At 43.2% G+C, this 25254-nt stretch overlaps 1 protein-coding gene and 1 long non-coding RNA gene across 2 annotated transcripts; one reads left to right on the top strand and one right to left on the bottom strand.

The window, feature by feature from the left end:
* Positions 1-272: 272 nt before the first annotated feature.
* On the top strand, positions 273-10718 carry LOC138405632 (uncharacterized). The gene is made up of 2 exons (XR_011239428.1): positions 273-451; positions 10460-10718. It is a non-coding gene; the product is annotated as an uncharacterized lncRNA (long non-coding RNA).
* On the bottom strand, positions 7718-24406 carry nmbr (neuromedin B receptor). Its single transcript, XM_069515445.1, has 5 exons — positions 23751-24406; positions 16518-16659; positions 15929-16144; positions 10516-10754; positions 7718-9602 (listed from the first exon to the last, which is right to left on the bottom strand). The coding sequence occupies exons 1-5, from the start codon at positions 24179-24181 to the stop codon at positions 9452-9454; spliced, it is 1179 nt and encodes a 392-aa protein (XP_069371546.1). The 5' UTR covers positions 24182-24406; the 3' UTR covers positions 7718-9451.
* Between the last annotated feature and the right edge of the window lie 848 nt (positions 24407-25254).

The raw sequence follows: 25254 nt of genomic DNA on the forward strand, positions 1-25254 counted from the left end.
AGCAACGCTCATCATTTGATCCTGTTTTCTCTGAATGTGCTTTTCAATTAGCATCAGATAACAATCTTCTAATTTGATCGTGTGAAGAGTCATTTCAGTTTGAGGTACGCGTCTGTATGAACCGCTTTTTCTTTCAGTTCCACTCGACACAAGCGGAACAATAATCCTGACAGATGCTAAAGTGAAGTCTGGTTCAGTTTCCTATGATTATTTCCTCTTTTATTTTGAAGTATGTCATATCGTTTTCTTGTCACTTCCTGCTCCACCTTAATTTGCAGCACCTGAGTTTCCTCCTCATGGATTCACTCTGATTCTCTTTGGTCCAGTTCTCACTGTCTCCTCCTGCAGAGCCAGTCTTTGAGACACACTTTAGTTTTGGACTTTCGTCCCCGTCGGAGCTCGGCTGATGCTGGTTGGGATTTTGGTGACGCTGTGATCTGGACTCATTCAGGTAAAAAGACAGTAAACTAAAATTGAAATGCTGTTTGTAGAAGTTTATCTCAAACATCCTGAAGATCTTTAGAACGTCTCTCAGGTCAGAACTACGTCTCCTTCTGAAATGGATCTTTTTTATTTCAGTCGTCTAAATGTGCAGGATTTTATTTTTCAAATGTAAACAATGGAACAAAGACTTTCAGGAGAGAAAACGTCCTCAGATCTAAAAGACCAAGAAGCACTCTGTCCCCACGTTTGATCACAGTCAAGTGTCGTCTTTTTGTCCATTAGAGTCTCTGTTAAACTGATCAGAGGTTCCATCACATCTCCAGCAGCCGTTTCTGTGTCATTACAAACATCATCATGAGGGAATCAAAGACTAAGCGGCACACACTGATAGCATGAGGGATTCCTCCCAACAAAGCTGTTAGCAGACGGTTATTGTGTCGCCGCCTCTCAGCTGAAGACAATCAGCGGCAGTAGATGAGGGGACATCTGTCGTCTCTGCTCGTCTTCACATTCATTACACTTTAGATTCTGCAGATGCTTCCGTCCCCGGTTGTGGGACTCAGCTGAGAGAACGACGTCTGAGACTGAAACAGAACATGTGATGTTTTTATTTGCTCACGTGTTTAGATCAAAGTCACTGAACCAGAGACGTGAGAACACACGTTCTGTCACAATCATACATGAGTGACGCCTGAGGACCCGCCCACCTGCTCATTTAGTAAATTATGTTTCATTTAGAGTCAAAGAGACATATTAATTAGGGGCGTGGATAATGTGTGATTGACAGGCAGGACTGAAAGGTGCTTTCATTAAACCTCACTTTGACCTTTGACCTTTGACCCTCCAAATCTAATCTCTGTGATGGACGTTTGCACACGGGTCTGGTGTTTCTTCTTCTTCTTCTTCTTCTTCTTCTTCTTGCAGTATAGGTTATAAACCTCCTCCATGTTAGCAGATGGGAACTGGACCAAACTAAAAATTCAAGGTAGACGTTAAATGTTTGTAAAGATGTTTCTGTCGTTTCAGCTCGTTCTTCTCTCCGATGTTTGTTCGAGTGTTTCTCATCAGTTTGGTTTGAATCAGTTATTTATGATATAAAAACAGGCGGAGACGTGATGATTGACAGCTGACACTGACTCATGATTGGTCGATTGTATGAACGGCAGCGTCTGTCATAGTTGAGCTTCATTGTTGTCGTCGCGTCTTCAGTCTTTATTTACAGTCACTGATCGTCTTTATATTCAGTCTATATAAATGCATGTATGTTTTTTAACTCTATTCATTAAATGTTCGTTATGGAACCTAAGAAGAGTACACACACACACACACACACACACACACACACACACACACACACACACACACACACACCACACACACACACACACACACACACACACACACACACAGAGGGAACCGACCCGGAGGCGAGATCAGAGCTGGTGCTGGTGTTGCATTAACCTGTAACACCTTGTCAAAGCAAACCAGTCAGACTGCACACACACACACACACACACACACACACACACACACACACACACACACACACACACACACACACACACACACACACACACACACACACACACACAGTCTGTCAGTGTGATTACTGGTCCTCTGTTAATCAGTTTAATGAGGCAGCTGCAAAGGCCAGTTGCTGGTTTACTGGTCACATGACGGAACCTGAAGCGTCGACCTTTGTTCTTAAACCAACACGATAGATTGAGTTTTAAACCTGCAGACACAGGAACTGTTTTCTATTTGTAAACTATTTGTAAATAACACTTTGTTAACGTCTATCTTTTTTAAAAGACAAATGTATTTTACAGCTGAATTTACATTTAAAAGTTGATTTAAAACACAGACGACATCCTGAGACTGATCACATCAGATTAAATAAACTTAAATCAAACCCACAGAAATGAACCAAATATAATTAGAAAATGCTCAACACTTTCTGTCACTCACACAGTGACAGCTGCAAGGGGTCAATGTACACACACACACACACACACACACTTTTCTAAATCCAGGCTCATATGAATCTGTGCGATTTGCCTCACCAATGAAATGCTAATTTATTCATGACTGTCTCATTACAACTGTAGCTCCTGTGAGGGTGTGTGTGTGTGTGTGTGTGTGTGTGTGTGTGTGTGTGTGTGTGTGTGTGTGTGTGTGTGTGTGTGTGTGTGTGTGTGTGTGTGAAGACGATAGAAGAAAGGAGGAGTTATTTTCCTTTACACTGTTTCCTTGTTCTCTTCTTCTGCATCTTCAGGAAAATCAATCACTAACAATCTGTCTGCTGCTGAGTGTGAAGTGATGTAGATAGAAGTAAAGTGTGTGTGTGTGTGTGTGTGTGTGTGTGTGTGTCTGCTCCACAGAGAAGTTCAGACTTAACAAGCGACAAGGAAAAACAAACAAATCAAGAATTCCTTCACGTCAGAATTATTCATTAATATTATTATTATGCTGCTTGTTCACGATATTATCACGTTCTTCGGGGTTTCTGACCGTGGTGTTGTCTCCTGTACGTAGCCGATCAGCAGCCATTCTTGGGTGGGGGCCCTCTCAGCTCGGGGCCCTCTCAGCTCGGGGCCCTCTCAGCTCGGGGCCCTCTCAGCTCGGGGCCCTCTCAGCTCGGGGCCCCTGCTGTGTTTATGTTGTTGTGATGCCCCTGGTGACAGCGCTCAACTCGAGGAGGGGGATGCTACAACTCAGATGATGATGATGAAGAAGAGGTGGACATGAGGAGAGGAAGAACAACCTGATCTGTATTAAACCGTTCTGGTTCCCAGCTCTCAGACTTTAAGTTTCCCTGTTTGTTTCCTCTGGTTGTGAATATTGTGTTCTGCAGATTCGACCATTAAGTCATTTCGAAATAATTCAGCAACCATGTGAATTCTCTTTTCAGCAAACTGGGAAGAAAAGACGTATTGAACCTTTCTCACCGCGGCCGTCGGAGTCTGTGTGAGCTGCTCAGGTGCAGAGTGAAGATAGCGCCTCTCCCTCATATTTGCTGCGGCTGCTCCAGCTGATGCAGCGCCGAGTGTCCCAGAGCGGGAATATAATTGAATGCTTTTGTGACAGACTGATAAAGTTTGACAGTCGCAGTCTATTCAATGCTGCTTTTTTCCTTTTTTGAAAGGTGCAGGCTGAGATAAATCTCCTGTACCATTATTTCCTGCCAGTGGTAAACAAGACGAGCGGCTCGGAGAGGTTTCCTTAAGCTGCGGTGAATTATCATTATTCTTGCAGTGAACTCCAGAGATCCTCCTCAGTTTCTCTGCAGGAGCTGCATGTGTCCGAGCGAGAGACGTTGCTGATGAATCCAGAACCATGAGCTAAAGGAGCTGAAGCTGAGCAGAGATGGAAACGGAGCATCACAGCCAGTGAGTCTCATTCTGCTTCATAAACGCTGCAGACAGATCAATAAGGTTTTCTCCCAGTCGGTAATGAACATCATTTTCCACCCAGTGATTCTGAAATGTCTCATCCGAACAATGCTCCTCGTCTTATCGCCTTGAATCTAAAGCAGGAAATGGTCTGCGACCTGAACACATCACTTTGGTTCAATAGATGAGACGCCCGGGCCTCTCACGGTCCACGTTGCTTCTTCCGTCAGGTCCCCGTTCTTTTTTCAGTTTGTCTGATCTTCGAGTCATTTGGAGGCAGCGACTCACACGTCTGATCCGTGGAGCCGCAGCGAGTGAAATCTTAGATTCTTGTGTCAGAATGTTTGAAATAGTTTTTTATTCCTCTTGTTTCATGTTTCAGTTTCATGTTTCAGTTTCAGTTTCATGTTTCAGTTTCATGTTTCAGTTTCATGTTTCAGTTTCATGTTTCAGTCGGTGCTCCTCATGTAAATCACTGTTAACTCATGGATACATATATATTTTATATTGTGTTGTATTGGACACACACACACACACACACACAGTCTTGTGTTTATCTCATTATTCAGTTTCAATGTTTTCTTGCATACGTGCGGCCGCTCTGAATTCTAACGAGTCTCAGTGGGTTTTCGAGGTCGGACTCTCGTCTGGACGTGACGGACGAACTTATTTACTTATCGTAACGTGTGTTTGAGGTGAGATCAGGTTTAAAATAAATATATGATACAAGGGAACTTTAAAACTCGGGCCCTCTGTGCTGACCTTTAGAGTCAGGACAGGTTCATGGTTTGATTCCAGTGTCTGGCTGCTGTATAAATCATAAGTCCCTCCTCCTCCATGTTAGCAGATGGGACATGCACCAAACTAAACAATCGAAGTAGACGCTGAATGTTTGTTAAAGATGGCAGCCTTTGTGTATGACAGCTTCATGTCTGGAGGAAGATGCGTCGTCCGTCGGTCGTTGGTTTTATTCTGAGCTGGGCTCAAGTGGATCATTCAACACAAGGTTTTCAGGAGCTCGTAAATTTAAGATAATTCTAAATCGAACTGGTTCTGAATACTTCAAAGTGTTTGAGCTCCGTGATGCTCTTTGATGAAACACATTGATGCTGGTTTTAATGTCACATCTGTAAAAGATCATGGCTCATGATCCCACCTGGTGTTGTGTTTACGAAGTCGACAGTTAGCGACGTCTCTACGTGGAAAAAAAGCTGAATGAAAATCCGCTCAGTAACTTTTGCTTAATCCTGCTGACAAATGTGATTATTCTCGTATCGGGAGAAAAGGTCATCAGCCTCGTGGTCTCGTCACCTTGGAAACCAACAGGATGTAGATGTGTTGATTATCTCGAGGCCTGTGAAGCGTCTGAAGCTTTGAACACCGTCAGGACACATTTCTGTGGATTTGTTTTACCTGCCTGCAGAAACAGACGGGTGGGTTGAAGACTCTCATAAATGCTTTTATTTATTTTAATCTCTTGTGAAGAAGTAGTTTTATCTGCTCTCCGCCTGCGTCTCATTCACAGTCAAATCACTTTCAAACATTCGAATGAATTCATTCATTCTGTTTTCATCACCCTAACCCTAACCCTCATCAGAGCTTTGTCATCTTCACCCTGATTCTGTCCGACGGCTTCATGACTCATTACTTCACCTTGTTTCCGCTGGTTTTATAAATCTGTTTTTTTATGTTGTGTCTTTTGATTACAGCTTACAGTTTGAAATCCTATAATAAATAACGTCTCTGGCCTCGGGACTCCTTTCATTCGGATCTCATTTGTTTAACTTCAGTATTAGTTTTAACTCTTTATTTTTCACTGTGCAATAATTTTTTTAATTGCTTCTGCTCGTTTAACTTTTTCAGGGTTTTGTTGTAAAATGTCAAATTAAACAAGCACAAAGGCCACTCTGATTTCCCTTTAACGTGCACTTCCCTCTGCAGAACAGAACTGATGACGGTTTGATCACAGCTAATTCAAGTCTTTAAAGTGTTCATTACATTTGTTCTTGTCCGAACAGAACAGTAATAGTGAGGAGGAGGAGTTTACCTAAATTCACCGGTGATGAATCCGTCTCTGTGATCGGCTCAGATCGGACGAGTAGTTACCGCTCATTTTCTTAATCTTATTTATTCAGAGAATATTGGCTCCTGTTTCTCATTTATTAAACGTCTCGGCCTCCAGAGGTGTGATGGTTCTAATTAAACACATCAGCAATGAGACCAATGTAAAGTCCCAAATCATCAACATCCTCTGATTGGATTCTGTTCGATGTCTTAAACTTGTTCTGTGTGTTCATCCAGCTAATTTATCATTTAAATGGAAATGGATTATGGATATATGGCAGGAGGACATTGTGAGTGTGTGTGATTCTATATCCTGTATTCTCAGTTCAGATGTTGATTAAAAAAGCGATCAGCACAAACAGACCTTCTCCTTCAAACACCTCATCAAAGTGTGTCCAATATATTCACATGAAATAAGAACATCAAGCTGATAAAAGTCAGAATATGAGAACCTGTTTTCTGCTGTGACTCCAGATGCTCAGTGTAAACACAGCTGAGGAAGAGGCGAGAGGTGAGAGGATAAAGAGAGAAGGGACAGACAAATGGACGAGAGGCAGAGGGAGGACGCTAATGGAAAATAAATGAGACGGAGGGTAAGAGTGCAGGAGGAGAAAATGTGAAAGACGAACAACAGTGTGAGTCTGTGGATGTTGAATCAGCCCGATGAGGACAGACTCTGTCTGGACTCCTGAAGTATTCGAGAGGTTATAGAAAAATCTCTTGCACCTGATTTTTCTTTATGAAGAAACATCTGCATGTAGATAAAGATGGACGACGTGTCTCCACTTCCTCCGACTATAATGAAGCCAGAATATTTCCAATACGCTGCCGTCTTGAGACGGTGACGTCATCTGGAGTCAGTCTGTGAAGTAGTGATCGAGGAGACGAGGAATAACGACTCTTTAAAATACCTCAGGCACCAACATGAGAGATGCTCTTCACGTCACTGATGCTCAACAGTTAATCTGACACTTACTCCACTTGTTGGAGTTTTGGCGTCTTAGTGTTAGAAATGAAACAGAGTCACCAGAGTTGTTTAACGTCCACTGATCTTCATCTCCGGGTTGTTGTGCAGGAAAACGTTGAAAAAGCCAGAGATGTGAAATGAGGGAAGAAAGAAACGTCACATTCCAGCAGTCGCACAGTGTTTTCTAATTATTGTTATCGTTGCCTCAGAGAGATCGAGACCTGAGGCAGGAGAGAAGCTGCTGAGCTAATTTAATGCTCAGACGATCAAGTGAAGGAGTGGTGTTCACGCCTGTCTAATTCTTAATAACATGCACAAACAGCAGTTCATCTGAAATGTTCTGTTCCTGTTTGTTTCACATTATTTTCCTTTTAATCTGTTTTGACTTTTATTTTTCAGTTCTTAATTTTACGATTGTGGCACAATTACGAACAATCACTAATTAATCTAAGCTACATGTGGTTGGAATGTGGGAAGAAGAAAACTTTTGCAGGTGGTTCAGGTTCTAACAGGTTCTAACCTTAACCACTGTACCGCCTGCCCCCCCCCATTATCAGAAATATCAAAGCTAAGGTCAGAGGTTTATTTAAAGTTAGCTCGACTAAGTTAGCCAAGGTAGCTAGTAGCTTGTGATCTGTATTTATCAAACACTCGTAGCACTGACTCGTAGGAGACTGTGTCCAATTCCTTCTTCTTCTTCTTCTTCAGTTTCAGGTTCAGACGTGTCTGAATCACAGCGGGTGAGGTGAGAGGCGGGTTCATTTGCATATGAGTAGATTTGATTGATGAAAGAAGATCAAACAGGAATTTTCTTTGATGTTGCTTCAAAAAGTCACGTCCATCCGCCGCCGCCGCTGTTTGTGAGATCGTAACATTTATTACAGGAGTTCATGAAACTCATTTTCAAACATGGAGAAGCGAAGCATGCCTGGCACCGACAAACACGTCATTTTAAATAGACACGAAACATCAAGATTCAAATCAAATAAATTACAAACAACACGTCGATCTGTGCACACGTCACCACAGGTCAGGTCATGCAAAGCTGCAACACAGTGTTGACACCAATCTCTGTTTGTCTCCACCAGGACACCCCCCCCCCACAACGTCGGGTCCTTAAATCGTTTTTAGTGGAATTCAGTGAACGTTGCTTGTTTGCAGAGATTAGACGAATTGCTGGGACTCGAACCGCCACATGTCAGAGCCGTGGTGGCCGTCCAGTGCCATCGACCACTAAGAGACATCGCATCACCCCAACACAACACTTAATGATAATAAAGTGTGTGAATGGGTTGAGCTGACTTGTGGAGCAAAGAGCTTTGACCAGAAAGAGTTAAATAAATGCAGAAAACAGACGAGTCCGAATATCGCTCGCTTCGTAACAACTCATCTCCTTCCTCACAGTGTCAATCGTGTCGATGACTTCCTGTCATCGACACGCCCTCTCGACCCAGAGAGCTTTAGCTTTAGTTAGCTTTAGCTCTTGGCTACAAACAGGTCACATTCTTACACCAACAAAATCACATCATCAGCAAAACAGTAAAGATACATCCTGAGTGAATCATCAACAGAACTGGTGACACTGGTGCTAAAACAACACTGGTACAACTCAACACCATATCGTCATGAATCATAATTCACAAACACTTGAGGACTGAGGAGCAGTTTCTAACTTTTTTATTTAACTACGGCACAAACCTGCGTAGTTCAATAAAAAGTTTGCCAGTGGCTAACGAGGGAACTGTGTAACTGCCGATAGCTCTCAGACAAAGATACCTGGTGGATACAAAATGTGACTGAGCCACAGACTGAACGTTGACCAGAGAGGTTGCTCTCCGTCCACAGACAATTGTTGGTTTACAAGGACAGTGTTGAACTAAGTGTGTTCAGTTACTCTGCAAAGCTCCACAACTGTAGGAGAGAGAGAGAGAGAGAGAGAGAGAGAGAGAGAGAGAGAGAGAGAGAGAGAGAGAGAGCGGCCATCGAGTCAAAGAGTTCAATCCTCCAATGGTCCAGAGCATTCATCGAACTCACGTCTGACTCGTGTCTTCAGGGACGTTGCTCTGTATCTGATCCTTCTTATCATCAGGCTGCAGAAAAAAAGACAAAATCAAATCCTCGTCTCATTGGATCAACATAGAATCACAGAGTAAATGAAAATGGCTGATTCCATCAGCTGAGCACAAAGAACCAGGTTTTCACAGCTGACATGCCGATGAGGCGCTGATGCGACCCACGACTGTCCTCTCAGCCGGGGACCGGTGGTTTGTTAAAGCTTCCCCTGCAGGTTTTACTTCATCCAACATACCACGTGAGATATCTACATTGATGGAACATATTCAATAAATCCTGCAGCCGTGGCTGAAGCGTTTTATTTCTCTGTGATTTTCGTGAGGCACTTTTTGTTTGGTTGCCAAGTCGAGGATGTAGTTGAGTCCAAAGTGTCGGGAGCCGCTGGTAGAATCGTTCACCTGGTACAAGGCGTGTAGAGGTCCCTCGTGTTGCAGCTGCAGGAGTCAGGAGTGCGTTCACGAACCTCAGGAGATCAGGTGACGTTTGTAAATCACCGACTCAGCCGCCCTCCTCACAGAGCCACTTCCTGTCTGTTGGGGTTTCCATTGGCTGCTGGAGCGGTGAGCGTGTTCTTCTTGATGGACGTGAGGCGGATGTGGGAGGTGCTATGCAGGTAGCTGGCCCGGCACTCAGGGTGTTGAGCTCTACCACACTGCAGCTGACTGAGGAAGAAGGAGATGGAGTAGATTGAATGAATCAGGTGCAACAGAACTGGCTTCAGAAGAACACTGGATGTTCAACAGAATCTAAATTAGATTTCACCAGGGAACTCTTCTACTTCACGATTATTTGTGTGTGAACAGTTTGAGCTATGGTTTGATGGAGGGGCCCCTAAAGTCCCTTTGCCCGGGGCCCTGTAGTCCCTTGAAACGCTGCAGTTCACACTTCTAAACATTTACTTAAACTTCTGTCACAGAAGCATCTTTTGGTTTTGGATTCATGGTCGGACAAAGATTGAGTTAAACGATGATCAACCTTGATTTACTGATTTAAAGATAAATTGTGGAAGTCTGATAATTATTGAGTATTGATGGAACGTCTGCGTGACAGCAGCTTCAAATACGACGGTAGTTTTATATGAGACATAATAAATAAAGATCTTTAACAAGATCCCTCTCACAGACTAACTGGACTCAGTTAAAACTAACCTTTAAATAAGAAAGAATAACTCAGGTACATGATGGCTTCATCTCTTTACAATCTTTACATGTATCTGTTGACCTCTGACCTTTGATCGAGCGGCTTCACGTCTGTTTGAAACCCGATGACTTGAGAGAACGTCGATGCTTGGAAACTTTAAAGTATAAATAACATGGACACGTCTGTGAGTCTCCTTCACTTAAAGAAGATGTTTCCTCACAACAGCAGGAAAAGACTCTTCACTCTGATCTTAGTCTAGAAATAAAGTTTGTGTGTATATTTGTTTCTGTGTCGTGATCGGACGCAGTTAAAGGCTGATGTGAGAAACTGTAACGTCCTTCTAACTTTGCTTGTGTCATGTTTTTGTCGTGTTCGTCAGTGTCTGAAATCTCTCTTTGTTGATGGCGCCCCCTCCCGAGCAAGTTATCTGCGGACCTGTTGAAGTGCCTGCGGAAGCTCTCGCTGAGCAGGTAGAGTGCGAACGGGTTGACGCAGGACGAGGAGAAGCTGAGGACGCGAGCCAGCAGGGTGATGATGAGGTGGACGAGCGACAGGTCCATCTGGTGGTAGTTGAAGGAGCGGTACATGTAGAGCACGTGGTTGGGGAACCAGCACAGAGCGAACAGACCCACGAACACCAGCACGATCTTGGCCAGACGCTTCCTCGTCTCCATCTGGAGGCAGAAGAGAGAGAGACCATCCGCATGTTGTTTTATTCATGAAAACATTCCGAGCGAAGACAAAAGCTTTAAGTCAAGAGGCTCATCTCTCAAAACCAACATTACACAGGATCTATGACACGTTCACTGTCCTGAAATAATATTCATAATTTATATTATATTTTTTACAGTAAAACAACAAAACAACACAATTTTCCAGATCAGATTTGATATATTTTGTTTATTTCTGAGTCAAATATGAAATGATAATATGGTCACATAGGAAATGTCCTGGAAATAAGGAAGATACCAAACAATGGTCTGGAGAACTTCAGTTTTAAATAACTGAGAACTGAAGCTTCATGGTTCATAGTTTCATTTGATCTGTTAGTTTTGGTTTCATCAGCTCAGACATGAACAAGATGTCACACAGACAAGTGCAGCAGAGACTGTTTGATTATGATCAAACTCTGAAATATTGGAGTCTCAGATAGAATGAAAACTACATGATGAGTTTTCAATTTGTGCAAAAGAGGATCATGGGAATAAGGAAGTTAAAAGCAGCGGGGGCGTGTTCTGCAAAACAACTCGTCATCTGTCTCATTTGTTTTCATCACTTTGAGATGAAAACATTTCTATTTCATTTTCCATCACTACTCAAAACTTTTTCATTTTCAGAGCAAACAAAACGAGGTTGATACGTTATTGTCACACGAGGCTGAAGTGAAATGCAGGAAATTTCAAATTCAGACAAAGAGAAAAAATCATTTCAGGTCCACGAGTTATGGCAACGAGAAAATATATAAAGTAGTAAAAGGTAAGACACTAATCCGTCTGACAGGACGCAGATATAAGTCTGTGAGAGTCTCGTGACACAGGGACGCTCCGCAATCGAGAGGTTTTGGTGAAAACTACATCGACTGGTTCTCCGTCTGTAGAAGTTAATTATATTTCCTTTGACTAATTAAATTCTGCTTGGAGGAAAAGAGTCGTGTGTTGGGTTTGACGGCGCCCGGCAGCCTCTCGCCTCTTAAGGACGAAGCAGCGAACTCTGCTGATTACGGAGCGGGATCATCTCTGAGCTGCAGGCGGCAGCTGCTGCTTCGTGTTTGCTCTGATTAGTCGGGCAGAGTTCAACTCCTGTAGAACATTGGATTATGTGAATCTGTGAAACATGTATATCTTTGCCTGCATGTTTGTACACACACACACACACACACACACACACACACCTGCAGCTGCTCCATCATGTTTTCAGATCTCTAACAGTTTCTCCTCGGCCTCCATTAGAGACACGTCCACCTCTGAGGAGACGAGACATTAACTCGCTGCTGAAACATGCGGAGGAACCATCTCTTCGTCTGAGCACCTGTTGTCCTCTCGGGTTCACAGATGAAATACAGACTCTGTACAGCGGATGATGAAGTCTCCCATCATGCACTGGTGTAAAAGTCATTATTCTCAATCTATCGTCCAGGTGAAGTTGTTCAGAATCATTTTCCTCAAACCTCTGATGGTTGAAAATAAGTAAAAAATACGACTGAGGGAGAAAATGAACAGAGACGATGGAACAGGAGGGTGAAGAGTGTTCTAAAGGAAACGTTGGTAACGTTGGTGGTTGCATCAGTTTCAGAGGAAAAACAGCGAGATCGTGTGTAACAATTAGAGACACATGATATGAACTCTGCCATCTTGTGGTGATGATGTCATTTGTGCAGTAGTGATTAATATGTGGAGCTGTGGTATCAAGGTCCCGCCCATACAAGCACGGGACCAATCAGGAGTCAGTCTCAGCTGTCAATCATGAAGTCTCCGCCTGCTTTTATATCATCAATAACTAATTAAACCAAACGGATCAGAAACACTTGAACAAACCTCAGAGAGAGAAGAACGAGCTGAAATGACAGAAACATCTTTGACAAACATTTATTTAACGTCTGTCCCATCCGCTAACATGGAGGACGTTCCTGACCTATACTGCAGTCAGACACCAGGGGGCACCGTCATGTCATCCATCTTAATTTAACGTCGATGGTTACGACAAGTTCTGCAGCTCAGTGCTCTGAGATACTGTGCGACAGATCTCCTAACAACTAGAGGCCAACAATAAAACATGGGTCATAATGAGCTGCTGCACCGACGACCTTTGACCTTAACGGGTGTTTGTCTCTTTGACGTCTCAACAGACAGATGAAAACTAGCATCTACTTAGTTTCCATTTACTGCTGAGAAATGAGAGGACATCTGGAGGCTTTGTTTATTTTCACCGTGAGTCACTGAAGAGGTGATTCAGTGTAATTACAGCTGAACTCCGAGCTTCTGCTCCGAACATCCATGACTCACACTCTGAAATGAGACGTGGAGTCGTCAGCACAGAAAGCAAATCACTGATAATCACATCAGATGTGTTCACGCCTACTCACAGGCTGCGTGTTCTGCCCGAACACGTTCAGCGTGAACGGAGAAAAGAAAGTGCCTCAGTGATTTCTGGTGTGATCTGATGTGCTAACGTTCTAGAATGAATTTGAATTCTTTCTGAAATAACCTGTAAGACCTGAGGAGATGATCCTGTCAGCAGAGTCACCTGTCGTCCACGCTACTAAAACCTCCGTAAGAATAAGTCAGAGCTTCGGTTAGAGTCTGGACGAGCAGAAACTGAGAGATTTGACCAACAAATTCCTGCTTGTGACCGTTTGTGTCAAATTTGAAGAAACTCCCTCAAAGCAATTTTTCGACAACACGTCTTTTTCAGAGTCTTTTGTTGTCTTACTTCAAAATGTCCTGAGGATTGAACCCAGACTTCCGAACCGCCGTCTGACACCTTGAGCAGTTTGACACATGCTCCTTTGTAGCTTGGAGCTTTTTACTCTTTTCCTTCAACACCTTCGTGAGCGTCACTGTCTTCATGTGGTCGGAACCGTTTGAACCTTCTTAGGACATGAGCATCTGAATCACAGGATCAGATCACAGCTCTCACGTCCTCAGGTTTGGACAAAAGTCACTGAACACAGAAGCTGAACCTTGGAGCTTGGGAGCAGTGAGGTTAGTTAAGGTCAGTCCTCGTCAATCTTTTGAGGGAGGACTAGAGCTGTTGACTCTTTTCTCGGAGAGACTTAGAGTCTGTGAGAAATACTGTTGCTGGTGTGAACGCTCTTGTTGGAGGAACGCTCAGTGGCTCTCGGGCTTAAATCCAACATCTAAGAGACAGCGTGAAAACCTGTGAGGAAAAGGAGATTTAGTGTGAAACATCTCAGGGAGGAGAAGGACGACGCTGGAGTTTAGAGATCTTTGGTTCGATGGCTTTATGGTGAAGTTTGAAGTCCTCGTTCAAAGTAACACCTGGCATTCTATTGGTTGGGGACCTTTGACAGGGTTGTAACACAAAACATTCGGAGCGCACAGGAGAAATCCAAGAGCAGATGAATCATGAGCGCACAGAAAGCAGCCCGAGTGACGAGCTGAAGCTGGAGCCCAGGAATAATATGTCTGAGTGCAAGCACACAGTCTGAGCTGAAGCAGAGCCAATTTAGGTGCAAACAGGAACTATGGTTGTGCAAGGGCAGAGTTTTGAGGAAAGGTAATGCACATTCTGAACATAAATTACAACAAGTCATGCAGTTAAACTGTAAGTCTTGATTAAAGATAGGACAAAAACTCCAAACTGGAGGGTTTTATTTTGTCGAGGTTTCATGAATAAACATGAACTCTCATGAGGCAGAAAACCGGAAAAGTCTGAGTGCCTCTGATGCTGCTCCGAGTTTTTGTCTCTTTTATTTGTCTCTTTTGTTGCATGTGTCACTGCTGCTGCTGTTATTGCGTTTGTGCTGCTTGAATGTTAATGTAACACAACACGATGGATGTGCAGGATATGTTGTGAACTCCACGGCGGCTGAGACGCCTCAGACAAACAGCGATTTTAGATTCACACAACATGCACGTAACACAGATCGTTAGATTATTAGTAAAGACATTTTATTATTTAAACAGGTAACAATGACAGAAAGTCTGAGGAGAGATCAGTTTTCTTAAAGAACCAGCTAATTAACTTCAACCTGTTTTTATGTACTTGTACGTAAACAGCTGCTGTTGTGAGCTAGCAGCAGAGGCCTGTCGAGCTCATGCGAGATGAGAGAATGTGTCTGTTTCCGAGCTTAGCAGCCAATAAAGACTCCATATTGATTTTAAGTTTCATCAGTGAGAGGGCGACATGCAGCTGCCTGAGGATTTTAGTTTGAGACAAGTCTGAAATTCTCTGAAGAAGACGTCTGACGCAGCAAAGTCTTTAATGGAGTGAGGAGATTCTCTTTGTCTCTGGTGAGAAGTGACTCATCTGTTTTTCCATCTAACACCTGAAACCTGCAAAATCCTTCATCTGCTACACGAACGACTTGGGGTTTGATGTTTCCCCTTAAGAACTCCCTAAATTGACAGAAACCATCTTTGAGAAACAATAATATAATGTCTGCTTTGATTTCTTTCATTTTGGTGCATGAACCATCTGCTAACATGGAGCAGGCAGGGTTTACGACATATACTGCAGCAAGCCACCAGGGGGCAATCAAGACACTTCAACTTTGGAAGCTGACAAGTTGTCCATTTATATTTACACAGTCTACGACCCCTCTTTAATAATTCAGCCCGCCTCGCTCTGACCTCTCTTCCGTCTGTGAGGATCAAACTCGTCTAAAGTGATCACTCATCCAACCGACGCAGTCGTCCACGACAAACCTCCCTCATGGCCGAAATATCCACTGAGGTGTCTGAGGTCGGGGGTGGGAGGTGTTGGTGTGAAAAGCTTCTCGTCCGGTAAAGTAAACTTCAGACCGTTCAAGGGTTAGAAATCCCAGGAGACACTTCCTTATGTTTTGGTGTGACTTCATCTCTTCATGTTCCTGCGCACACACTTTATGAAAAACTAAAAGTTACCCTGCTCTGATTTATTTGAAAGAAAGTCAGGTTTTATGACACTGAATTTAAACTGCATTATTTTAAAGCATCGAGACATCATCGATATCTTCTGCCAAACGAGTCTGAGTCTGAGTCTTAACTTACAAATGCAGTTGATGAAAATCTGGACTCAAGTAAAACAAACTGGGACCATCTGCACTGAACTCTTCATGTTCCAGTGACGAAGACAGAAGTGGGCTCATCCATTCATCCATTCATTCATTCATTCATCCAGCGGTCACCTGTCTCTTGGTGTGTTCGCTGACCTCCCCCGGCATGTCGTGGGCGCTCTTAACGAGCGTGCGGGCGATGTGGTAGTAATACACAGAGATGATGGCGAGAGGGATCAGGAAGTAAACCAAGAAGATCATCACTGAGTGGATCTTTGGGTGCATCTGATTGGACAGCGGGTACGGAACGCAGTTCACAAAGGTGGCGTTGGTGTGATCCCGGTGACCCTGAGAGGAGAGGTACAATGTTTGGTTAATCTGGATGAGCTCCGGATCATGTCTGTTCTATTATTACAATGTTAATGCATCACTACATTAAATGACATAATCATCTGACTTCGTTTTCTTCCTGTGCGAACAGTGAATCTGAAATCTGCTGCAACAGTTGACATTTCTAAACGGACTTGAGTCAAGAGAAACAGTAATTAGAGGCAGACTGCAGCTGTGTCTCAGTGCAGGGACCTCACTTCGGTTCAGCGGACGCAGTGTGCACAGCCATTGGATGAGGCTGACATCAGCTGCGTAGACCGGGTCCACTGCTGAATTGAGACACAGCTTCTGTCAGATCTGAAGAACCTTGTGTCGAGGGCTGTTGTTTCACCTGCATGGTGACGACCTGGGAGAAAATAGCCTCCGGGACGGCGAGCAGGACGGACAGCAGCCAGATAGAAACAGCTTTCAGACACGTCCAGAAGACAGCGCCGGACTTCTGGATGTCCATCGGGTTCACTATCGCCTTGTACCTGTCGGAGACACGGAGGGAAGCAACAGTCAAACATGTCACCTCGCAGCAATACATTCCACATCTTTGCTGTTTTCAACAACTCAAACCATCTCGGGACAATGTCTCCTCATAAAGATCCACGGCCTTTGTTTCGAGGAGTTGTAGCTCTGCAGGTATTAGCAGAATATACGATCATGATATGGGCAGAAATGTCCGTCCCCGTTACGAGCTGAGGGACATTTATGTTATTCAAATTTAAATTCTGATATAAGATCAATACTATATTTGTAGAAATAAAAATATAATATGTTTGCATTTTTGTCTTGAAGCCGGTGTAAATAATTATTTTAGCCATTTAGCTCCATTCATTCCAAGACTAACTCGTGACTTCACAGTCTGTACAGTGGCATTGATGGGAAGTGGAACGGCTCTCCCGCAGAGCCAGCTCCCATGGTGCATTGCAGCTATGACCGTCACCTCCTGGAGGAGAGGAGCAAGTAGCTTCTTCAAACAGCACAAACACTATCAGAGATATTGAGTTGACATTTAACCTGGTTGTGAATAATCCGATTATGAGACCAAGCTGCTTCAACGTGTTGGTAATGAAATAAGAACGGTAACAAAAGACACATTATCATACTCTGAATTGTGAATCATCTCCATAATTAGATCAGTTTTCTTTTCACAGCATTTGTGGTTCTGGGCTCTTTGTTAGTTAATGAGAAAGGTTCTGCAGAGCGGAGAGGGAACAATGGAACTCTTTAAACTCAGTTTTTATATATATATAGTTATATATATTCATCCAGCTGCATTTTGAAGTCTCATTAGTCAGAGCAGACCACACACGTGTTTATCTGAGCAGCTGTTTCTGCACATTTTCACCGTCACATAAACAAAATACAGACTAAAAGTAAAGATGGACGACTCGTCTCCACGGAACCTCGGTTGTAAAATGTAAATTATTGTTGACGCAGAATCTGAATTCAGATGAAACTGAACTGATCACAACAACAACAACATGAAGTCTGTGTGTGTGTGTGTGTGTGTGTGTGTGTGTGTGTGTGTGTGTGTGTGTCTGTGTGCTTTAAATACATACACTCACATCTGTGCTGTGTGTTTATAAACTCTAACAAACTCTAATAGACGATGCAACACAAAGTGTGAACCCTGAACATTTCTAAGAAGATGAAGAGCGTCTGCTCTGCTTCATACCTGCACCAGTGTTTCACACCTTTATTTATTCAATGGAAGCTGAAACCTGCTGCTTCACATTCATTCACTCTCACGCTCATCAGGACGAGCTGAAGAGCAGCTCCACTGGTGGAGTGACGGGAGGAGAGGATCAAGAGAAATCCCTTATTCAAGCTAACGCTGCAGGCTAGCTACATACTGTATAGAAAATGTAAAAATGAATTCTGTGACTCGTCCTTGAGTTCTAATCTGTCCGGTGTTGTTTCATCTTGATGAATATCAGAGAAAATCTAACCAGTAAAGTCAGATTTAAATCATCACGTCTTATATCATAAATAACTGATTCAAACCAAAGTGATCAGAAACACTTGAACAAACATCAGTGAGATCAGAACGAGCTGAAACGACAGAATCATCTTTGACAAACATTTATTTAACGTCTACTTTCATTCTTTAGTTTGGTCCATGTCCCACCTGCTAACATGGAGGAGGTTTATCACCTATACTGCAGCCTGACACCAGGGGGCGATATGTTTTGGCTTCACTTTAGAGGAGCTGTCAAGTCATCATCAGCAACAGCCTGTGTTCATCCATCCATGACAAGAACGTCAGTAAATGATGGAAGCTGAAGATGAGTCCAGGTGGAGCAGCCGCCCGGACAGAACCTCTTCATCTCTCTGCTCTGGACTCTTCAGTGATTCTCCTCAGAGTCGATCCGGTCACTTCTCCGCTCCTTCTCTTCCCTCGCCTCTTCCACTCGAATCCCCTCGCACTCAGACCTCACTACCAGCTATCCTCCTCATCTTCTTCGATTCCTCTTCGTCATCTGTGACGTCCTCTGACCACCCCTGGCCTTTCACAATAAGACCATCGCTCTACAAAGACCCAAACGTGGCGGCGGATGTTTCTCCCTCCTCAGATCTCTGGTGGTCACAGAAAGCTGAAAGAGGAATTGATTGGACGAACAAAGACGGATTCTCTTTCTCCTTCTAATCCCTTGATTCATTTTCAAGCCAATTCTCCGTCACACAAACCCTTTCTCTCCTCCGTCCTGTAGCACTGGTGTCGGATATGTGATGCAATCATGATTAAATTCATTCATTTCAACTTGAATTTGAATAGAAGTGATCATAGCACATATGTTGTCATGGTACTTTACATCCGAGCAGCATTGACGACTGTGGAGAGAAAACACAACCAGAACTTAGCTCACGTTTAAACACGTAGCAGCCGTTATCGGTTCCTTCTGTTTTTACAGTATTGATTTAGGACCGGTATCAAACACAAACCTAAATGCTCGTCGCATGTACAGGATGTCCTGTCTGACCCCTCTGGCCTGCAGCAGCAGTCGCCTGGTGTCCGTGTGCATCATCTTGACAGGAAGTGATTAGGGCTCCAGTAGCAACTCAAATCCTTCTGCTAATGGTGCGTCAGGCTCCTCTGCTCATCAAGGACCTTCAGGCAAGTTAAGAGCCGTTCTGGGCTCGTTAGTGGCTTTTAGTGTCGTTAGGGGCTCGTTAGAAACCATCAGGGTCCAGCACACAGCCAGAGTGCTGCCCCAAGTCGTGTGATCAGGAAATGAGTTTCCCGCTAACGAGCTGGTGATTTGGAGGAACGACGGCGCTGCCTGTTTGTAAACAACCGGCTGACGGAGCGGGAAAAGGCTGATGTAGCTCATGGCCCAGCGCAGAGCGAGGGAATTAAAACCCACTGGTCCTGTCTGACGCCGTCCTCCCTGGACAGGAGGCGACAACACAGGAGACAATGAGGACACGTGTTGATGACGAAGAGGACAACTGTGGCGTGATGAAGGAGAACGTGACGTGATGAAGGAGAACGTGAGAGTGTCCTACAGTCAGTGAACGCATCTCTAATCTGTTCATGAACAATGTGATGATGAGCAGAGCCTCTAATCACCCAGTCAACCTTTCACCCCTTCATCCCTTCATCCTTCTACCTCATCCCTTCATCATTCTACCTCATCCCTTCATCATTCTACCTCATCCATTCATCATTCTACCTCATCCATTCATCATTCTACCTCATCCCTTCATTCTTCTACCTCATCCCTTCATCATTCTACCTCATCCCTTCATTCTTCTACCTCATCCATTCATCATTCTATCTCATCCCTTCATCCTTCTACCTCATCTATTCATCCTTCTACCTCATCCCTTCATTCTTCTACCTCATCCATTCATCATTCTACCTCATCCCTTCATCCTTCTACCTCATCCCTTCATTCTACCTCATCCCTTCATCATTCTACCTCATCCCTTCATCCTTCTACCTCATCTATTCATCCTTCTACCTCATCCACTCATCCTCATTCCCTTCATCCCTTCATCCTTCTACCTCATCCACTCATCCTCCTTCCCTTCATCCCTTCATCCTTCTCTTCTTCTGCTTCATGTTAAAAACGTCCTGTTGAATAAATGTTCGACTGTTTCTGTTCATCATCTAAAATGTAAAAGGTCAAACTCTGGATTTAAAGCTGAAGATTTCTGCTCCATGAATAAACAACATGTAGTGACCTTTACACACACACACACACACACACACACACACACACAATCACACACACACACACGCACACACACACACACACACACACACACACACACACACACACAATCACACACACACACACACTTCATGTTCAATGAGTTTTAGTTGTAGAATCTAAATCTGTCCCCTGAGGTCTGACCTTCAATCAGTGTCTCAGTCTGAAAACAGATCGTCTTTATATACAGTCAGTGTCTTTATATACAGTCAGTGATTCTTTATATACAGTCAGTGATCGTCTTTATATACAGTCAGTGTCTTTATATACAGTCAGTGATCGTCTTTATATACAGTCAGTGATCATCTTTATATACAGTCAGTGATTCTTTATATACAGTCAGTGATCATCTTTATATACAGTCAGTGATTCTTTATATACAGTCAGTGATCATCTTTATATACAGTCAGTGTCTTTATATACAGTCAGTGATCGTCTTTATATACAGTCAGTGATCATCTTTATATACAGTCAGTGATTCTTTATATACAGTCAGTGATTCTTTATATACAGTCAGTGTCTTTATATACAGTCAGTGATCATCTTTATATACAGTCAGTGATTCTTTATATACAGTCAGTGATCATCTTTATATACAGTCAGTGATCATCTTTATATACAGTCAGTGATTCTTTATATACAGTCAGTGATCATCTTTATATACAGTCAGTGATTCTTTATATACAGTCAGTGATCATCTTTATATACAGTCAGTGATCATCTTTATATACAGTCAGTGATTCTTTATATACAGTCAGTGATTCTTTATATACAGTCAGTGTCTTTATATACAGTCAGTGATCATCTTTATATACAGTCAGTGATCATCTTTATATACAGTCAGTGATTCTTTATATACAGTCAGTGATTCTTTATATACAGTCAGTGTCTTTATATACAGTCAGTGATCATCTTTATATACAGTCAGTGATTCTTTATATACAGTCAGTGATCATCTTTATATACAGTCAGTGATCATCTTTATATACAGTCAGTGATTCTTTATATACAGTCAGTGATTCTTTATATACAGTCAGTGTCTTTATATACAGTCAGTGATCATCTTTATATACAGTCAGTGATCATCTTTATATACAGTCAGTGATTCTTTATATACAGTCAGTGATTCTTTATATACAGTCAGTGATTCTTTATATACAGTCAGTGTCTTTATATACAGTCAGTGATCATCTTTATATACAGTCAAGAAGATGATTGTATTCAAGTAATAATGATCTATAACCTTATTATCAGTCGTATATCTGCAGCCTGGTTCCCTGAGGTCTGACTGTCAGCTCCACTAAACGTCACCAAACACAAAACCGTTCTGCGTTTTCCTTTTTCCTCTCGTCTTCGTCTTCTGCTTCTGTCACTGACCTTGGATGTGAACAGGGACGGAGTCTCTGTTATTTAAAGAAGTCGTGTTGAAGCTTCACGGGAGAAAGATTTCACAGAGAATTATGCTGCTAATTGCTCATTAAGGAATCGCTCCTGTGCGTCACCAGAGTTTCACACTGTTCAGATTCAGGGACACCACTGATCTGGAGACACCACATTCATCACGGGGGCAGCAGAGGCACGTGCACAGAGCTGAGAGGGAGTGTGCACGTTTGGCTTGTGTCGGCAGGTGAGCACAACCTGACGCAGTTTGTAGAGATCGCCAGAAAGCTGACTTCACCTCAGAGCTTAGATTGTCGCCATGGTAACTCACGTCTAAACCCTTCTTCAGATTCTGACACTTTTCATCAGAGCAGCCGACGCTAGGAGCCAATCACAGATTTAAACCTGCGTAACTTTTGCTGAAACTTTCCTCTCAATGAGACGTGTTGTCAACAGTCGTCTACACATCAAAAACAACATGTGTATAACATGCATGTTTGATTGACGTGATATTTTCATGGTCTGGTCATCATAAGTGAAACGTACCACAGACATGTTCCATAAAACAAACCCCTTCAACAGAATTCCAGTTGTCCTTCAGCCCATGGCCCTTTGAAACAGGAGCTTCCACTGATTTCACGACACACTGTCCAACCTGCACTCGACTCACTCATGTACCAAACTTCTTCATATTCATAGCAGCACTTACCAGCAACAGCCTCAACAGGGTTTGACTTTAACTCCCTCATCCACTGTGCAAACACAAAACCAAGCTGTGTCAACCAACACCCAGCAGCCGCAGCTCATCCCGATGCATGTGGACCGCCTGCAGCTTCAATCATGTTTATTGTTGCTCTGCCAAAATCCCAAACAGCCCATGAAATAAGAAATGTTCATCCCACTTTATTCTTTATCGTCACCAGACGCGTGACGAGTCTGTTTCTCTCAGATTCAACTTTTAAACTTGAATTTCCTGTCATCGTCCTGTCGTTATGTTTCCATATTGATCATCTCTCTTGGTTCTCATTCAATATTCCTCCTCTTTCAAACTGGAAACTGTACGAGAGCACACACACACACACACACACACAGCTCATCCTTATATTTGTCAGAGGTTATAAATATTTAATGTTCACAGACATGAGTTCTGCTGTCAACAAGAAGTGAATTTCTACATCGTTCACTAAACTGTCTTCCACCTAACAAAAAAAAAAACCCATCTCGTTTTGGACTCTATCTATTGCACCTAAATGTCCTGACAATTTTTATTGTACTCATTTTCCAAAAATATTCTCAGGAATGAATTAACTCTGACTTTTTTCCCAGTTTTTCACATATTTATTAAATGACATGAATCTCTGCCGTTAGTTATTTTAACATGAATCCTGTGAAATCTCTCTCCTGCTGCTCATCATCCTGCAGGACATTCACTAATAACTAATCAGTACTGTTAACAATAACTAATGATTACTGGTCATGAAGAATAACTAATTAAAACTGCGTCACATATGATCTTAATCAGCTTTCTGTGTAAATGTAAATCAGCTCCAACTAAATCACACATTCATCAAAATGCTCATTTGAACATGTCTCAGTTTTTAATCTGAAAATATTCCAGAGGAAGTTTCTTCACCTGCAGCCTCAACAACTGTCTACAATATATAATATATATATATTAAATATATATATGTATATATATATATATATATATATATATATATATACATTCACACAGAATATACATTACACATTCCTGCATGCTGCATGAGATTATAAAATAGAAAGAAAGATTATTATCAGATTATTGTGAAATGATAATATTATATAAGAATAGTAAAGAGAAGAGTCAAGAGAAGAAGCCTCAGTTGTAAATCTTCTGTAAACCTTCAGTAAACCTTCCATCCTTTATTATCTTCTGTAGAAAACATGAATTCATGATATATGATGTGTTTTTATTCCACATGCACGCGCCCTACCTGTCTGCACTGAGCGCCGTCAGCGTGAACACGGACACGCCGACCGAGGTGAGCTGGATGACGGGGATGAGTTTACACGCTGCCTCGCCGAACACCCACTCCTGGGACAAGTAGCGGAACGCGTCCACGGGCACGCAGGTGACGAGCAGCAGCAGGTCTCCGGCCGCCAGGCTGGAGATGAAGATGTTGGGCACGCTGCGCATGGCGCTGTTGGTGATGAAGATCTTCACCAGGGTGATGTTGCCCACGAGACCCACGGTGATGATCAGGATGTACACGGAGGACATGACGCAGCGCACGACGAAGTGCACCGTCTCCCCGTCGTCCCCGGAGCTGGACCACCAGCCGGGCTCCTCGGTGGAGTTGGGGTTCGGAGCCGCGGGGTCTCCGGGCAGCGCCGCGGAGAAGTTGGAAAGAAACTCGTCGTCCATTGCCGGTGTGCGCTGGAGGAACAGATCCACAGATCGATCCGCTGCGGGGCGCGTAAAGGGTCGATCCGTGCGTAAAGGGTCGATCCGTGCGTAAAGGGTCGATCTGGGAGAGTTTCACCCTGACACAAGAAAAACACTTTTTCTAACAAGTGGATGAGACTCAGTGTGAATCAGTGTTCACCTGAATCATCGACTGGTGCGCTCAAAGAGGGTGAGAGAGAGGAGAGAGAGGGAGGAGAGAGAGAGAGAGAGGGAGAGAGGAGAGAGAGAGAGGGAGAGAGGAGAGAGAAGGGGGAGGAACTACAACACATGGATGTATAGATAGATAGATAGATAGAGAGAGATGATAGATAGATAGATAGATAGATTGATTGATTGATTGATTGATAGATAGAGATATGGATGGATGGATGGATAGAGATATGGATGGATGGATAGATGGATAGAGAGATGGATGGATAGAGAGATGGATGGATGGATTGTCCACATTCACATGTTGGACTCCTGAAGATGTCCAGCAAGATATTTATCTCTATTACAACTGAACCCAGAGGACACGAGGACATGAGGACACGAGGACACAAGGACTCGAGGACTCGAGGACTCGAGGACTTTCCACACATGATCTCTGTCAAACTGAGTCTGGACCATCGAGTCTTTCTACAGATCTGAACTTGGGATTCTGAATATTTGAAAAATTTATTTCAAGAAAGTTCAGAAGAAAAAACGTTCAGCAAACATCTTGAAAACTTAGAAGAATAAACGTTCTACGAACCCGAACTGTTTAAGTGAAAAAGTGAGGAACAAAGAATGGGATTCTAAAAAGATGGACGACATGACAACTCCCAGAAGTGAAGCCAAAGCATGTGGGTCGCCCCCTGGTGGCTGGATGCAGTACAGGTCCTGAACCCCACCATGGACCAAAGTTTGATAAATCTCATCGTGTGACGTCATCACGTCCTCCTCCCTGAGGTCCAGGCTCCTTCACGCCCGAGTCGTTCCGACTGCAGCTCAGTTAAAAAACGCTCCAGCACTGAGGTCCAACTTTCACTAAACTTCACACAGTTGGGGCG

The sequence above is a fragment of the Paralichthys olivaceus genome, chromosome 19, assembly GCF_024713975.1.
Source record: "Paralichthys olivaceus isolate ysfri-2021 chromosome 19, ASM2471397v2, whole genome shotgun sequence".
In the NCBI taxonomy this organism is placed as follows: Eukaryota; Metazoa; Chordata; class Actinopteri; order Pleuronectiformes; family Paralichthyidae; genus Paralichthys; species Paralichthys olivaceus.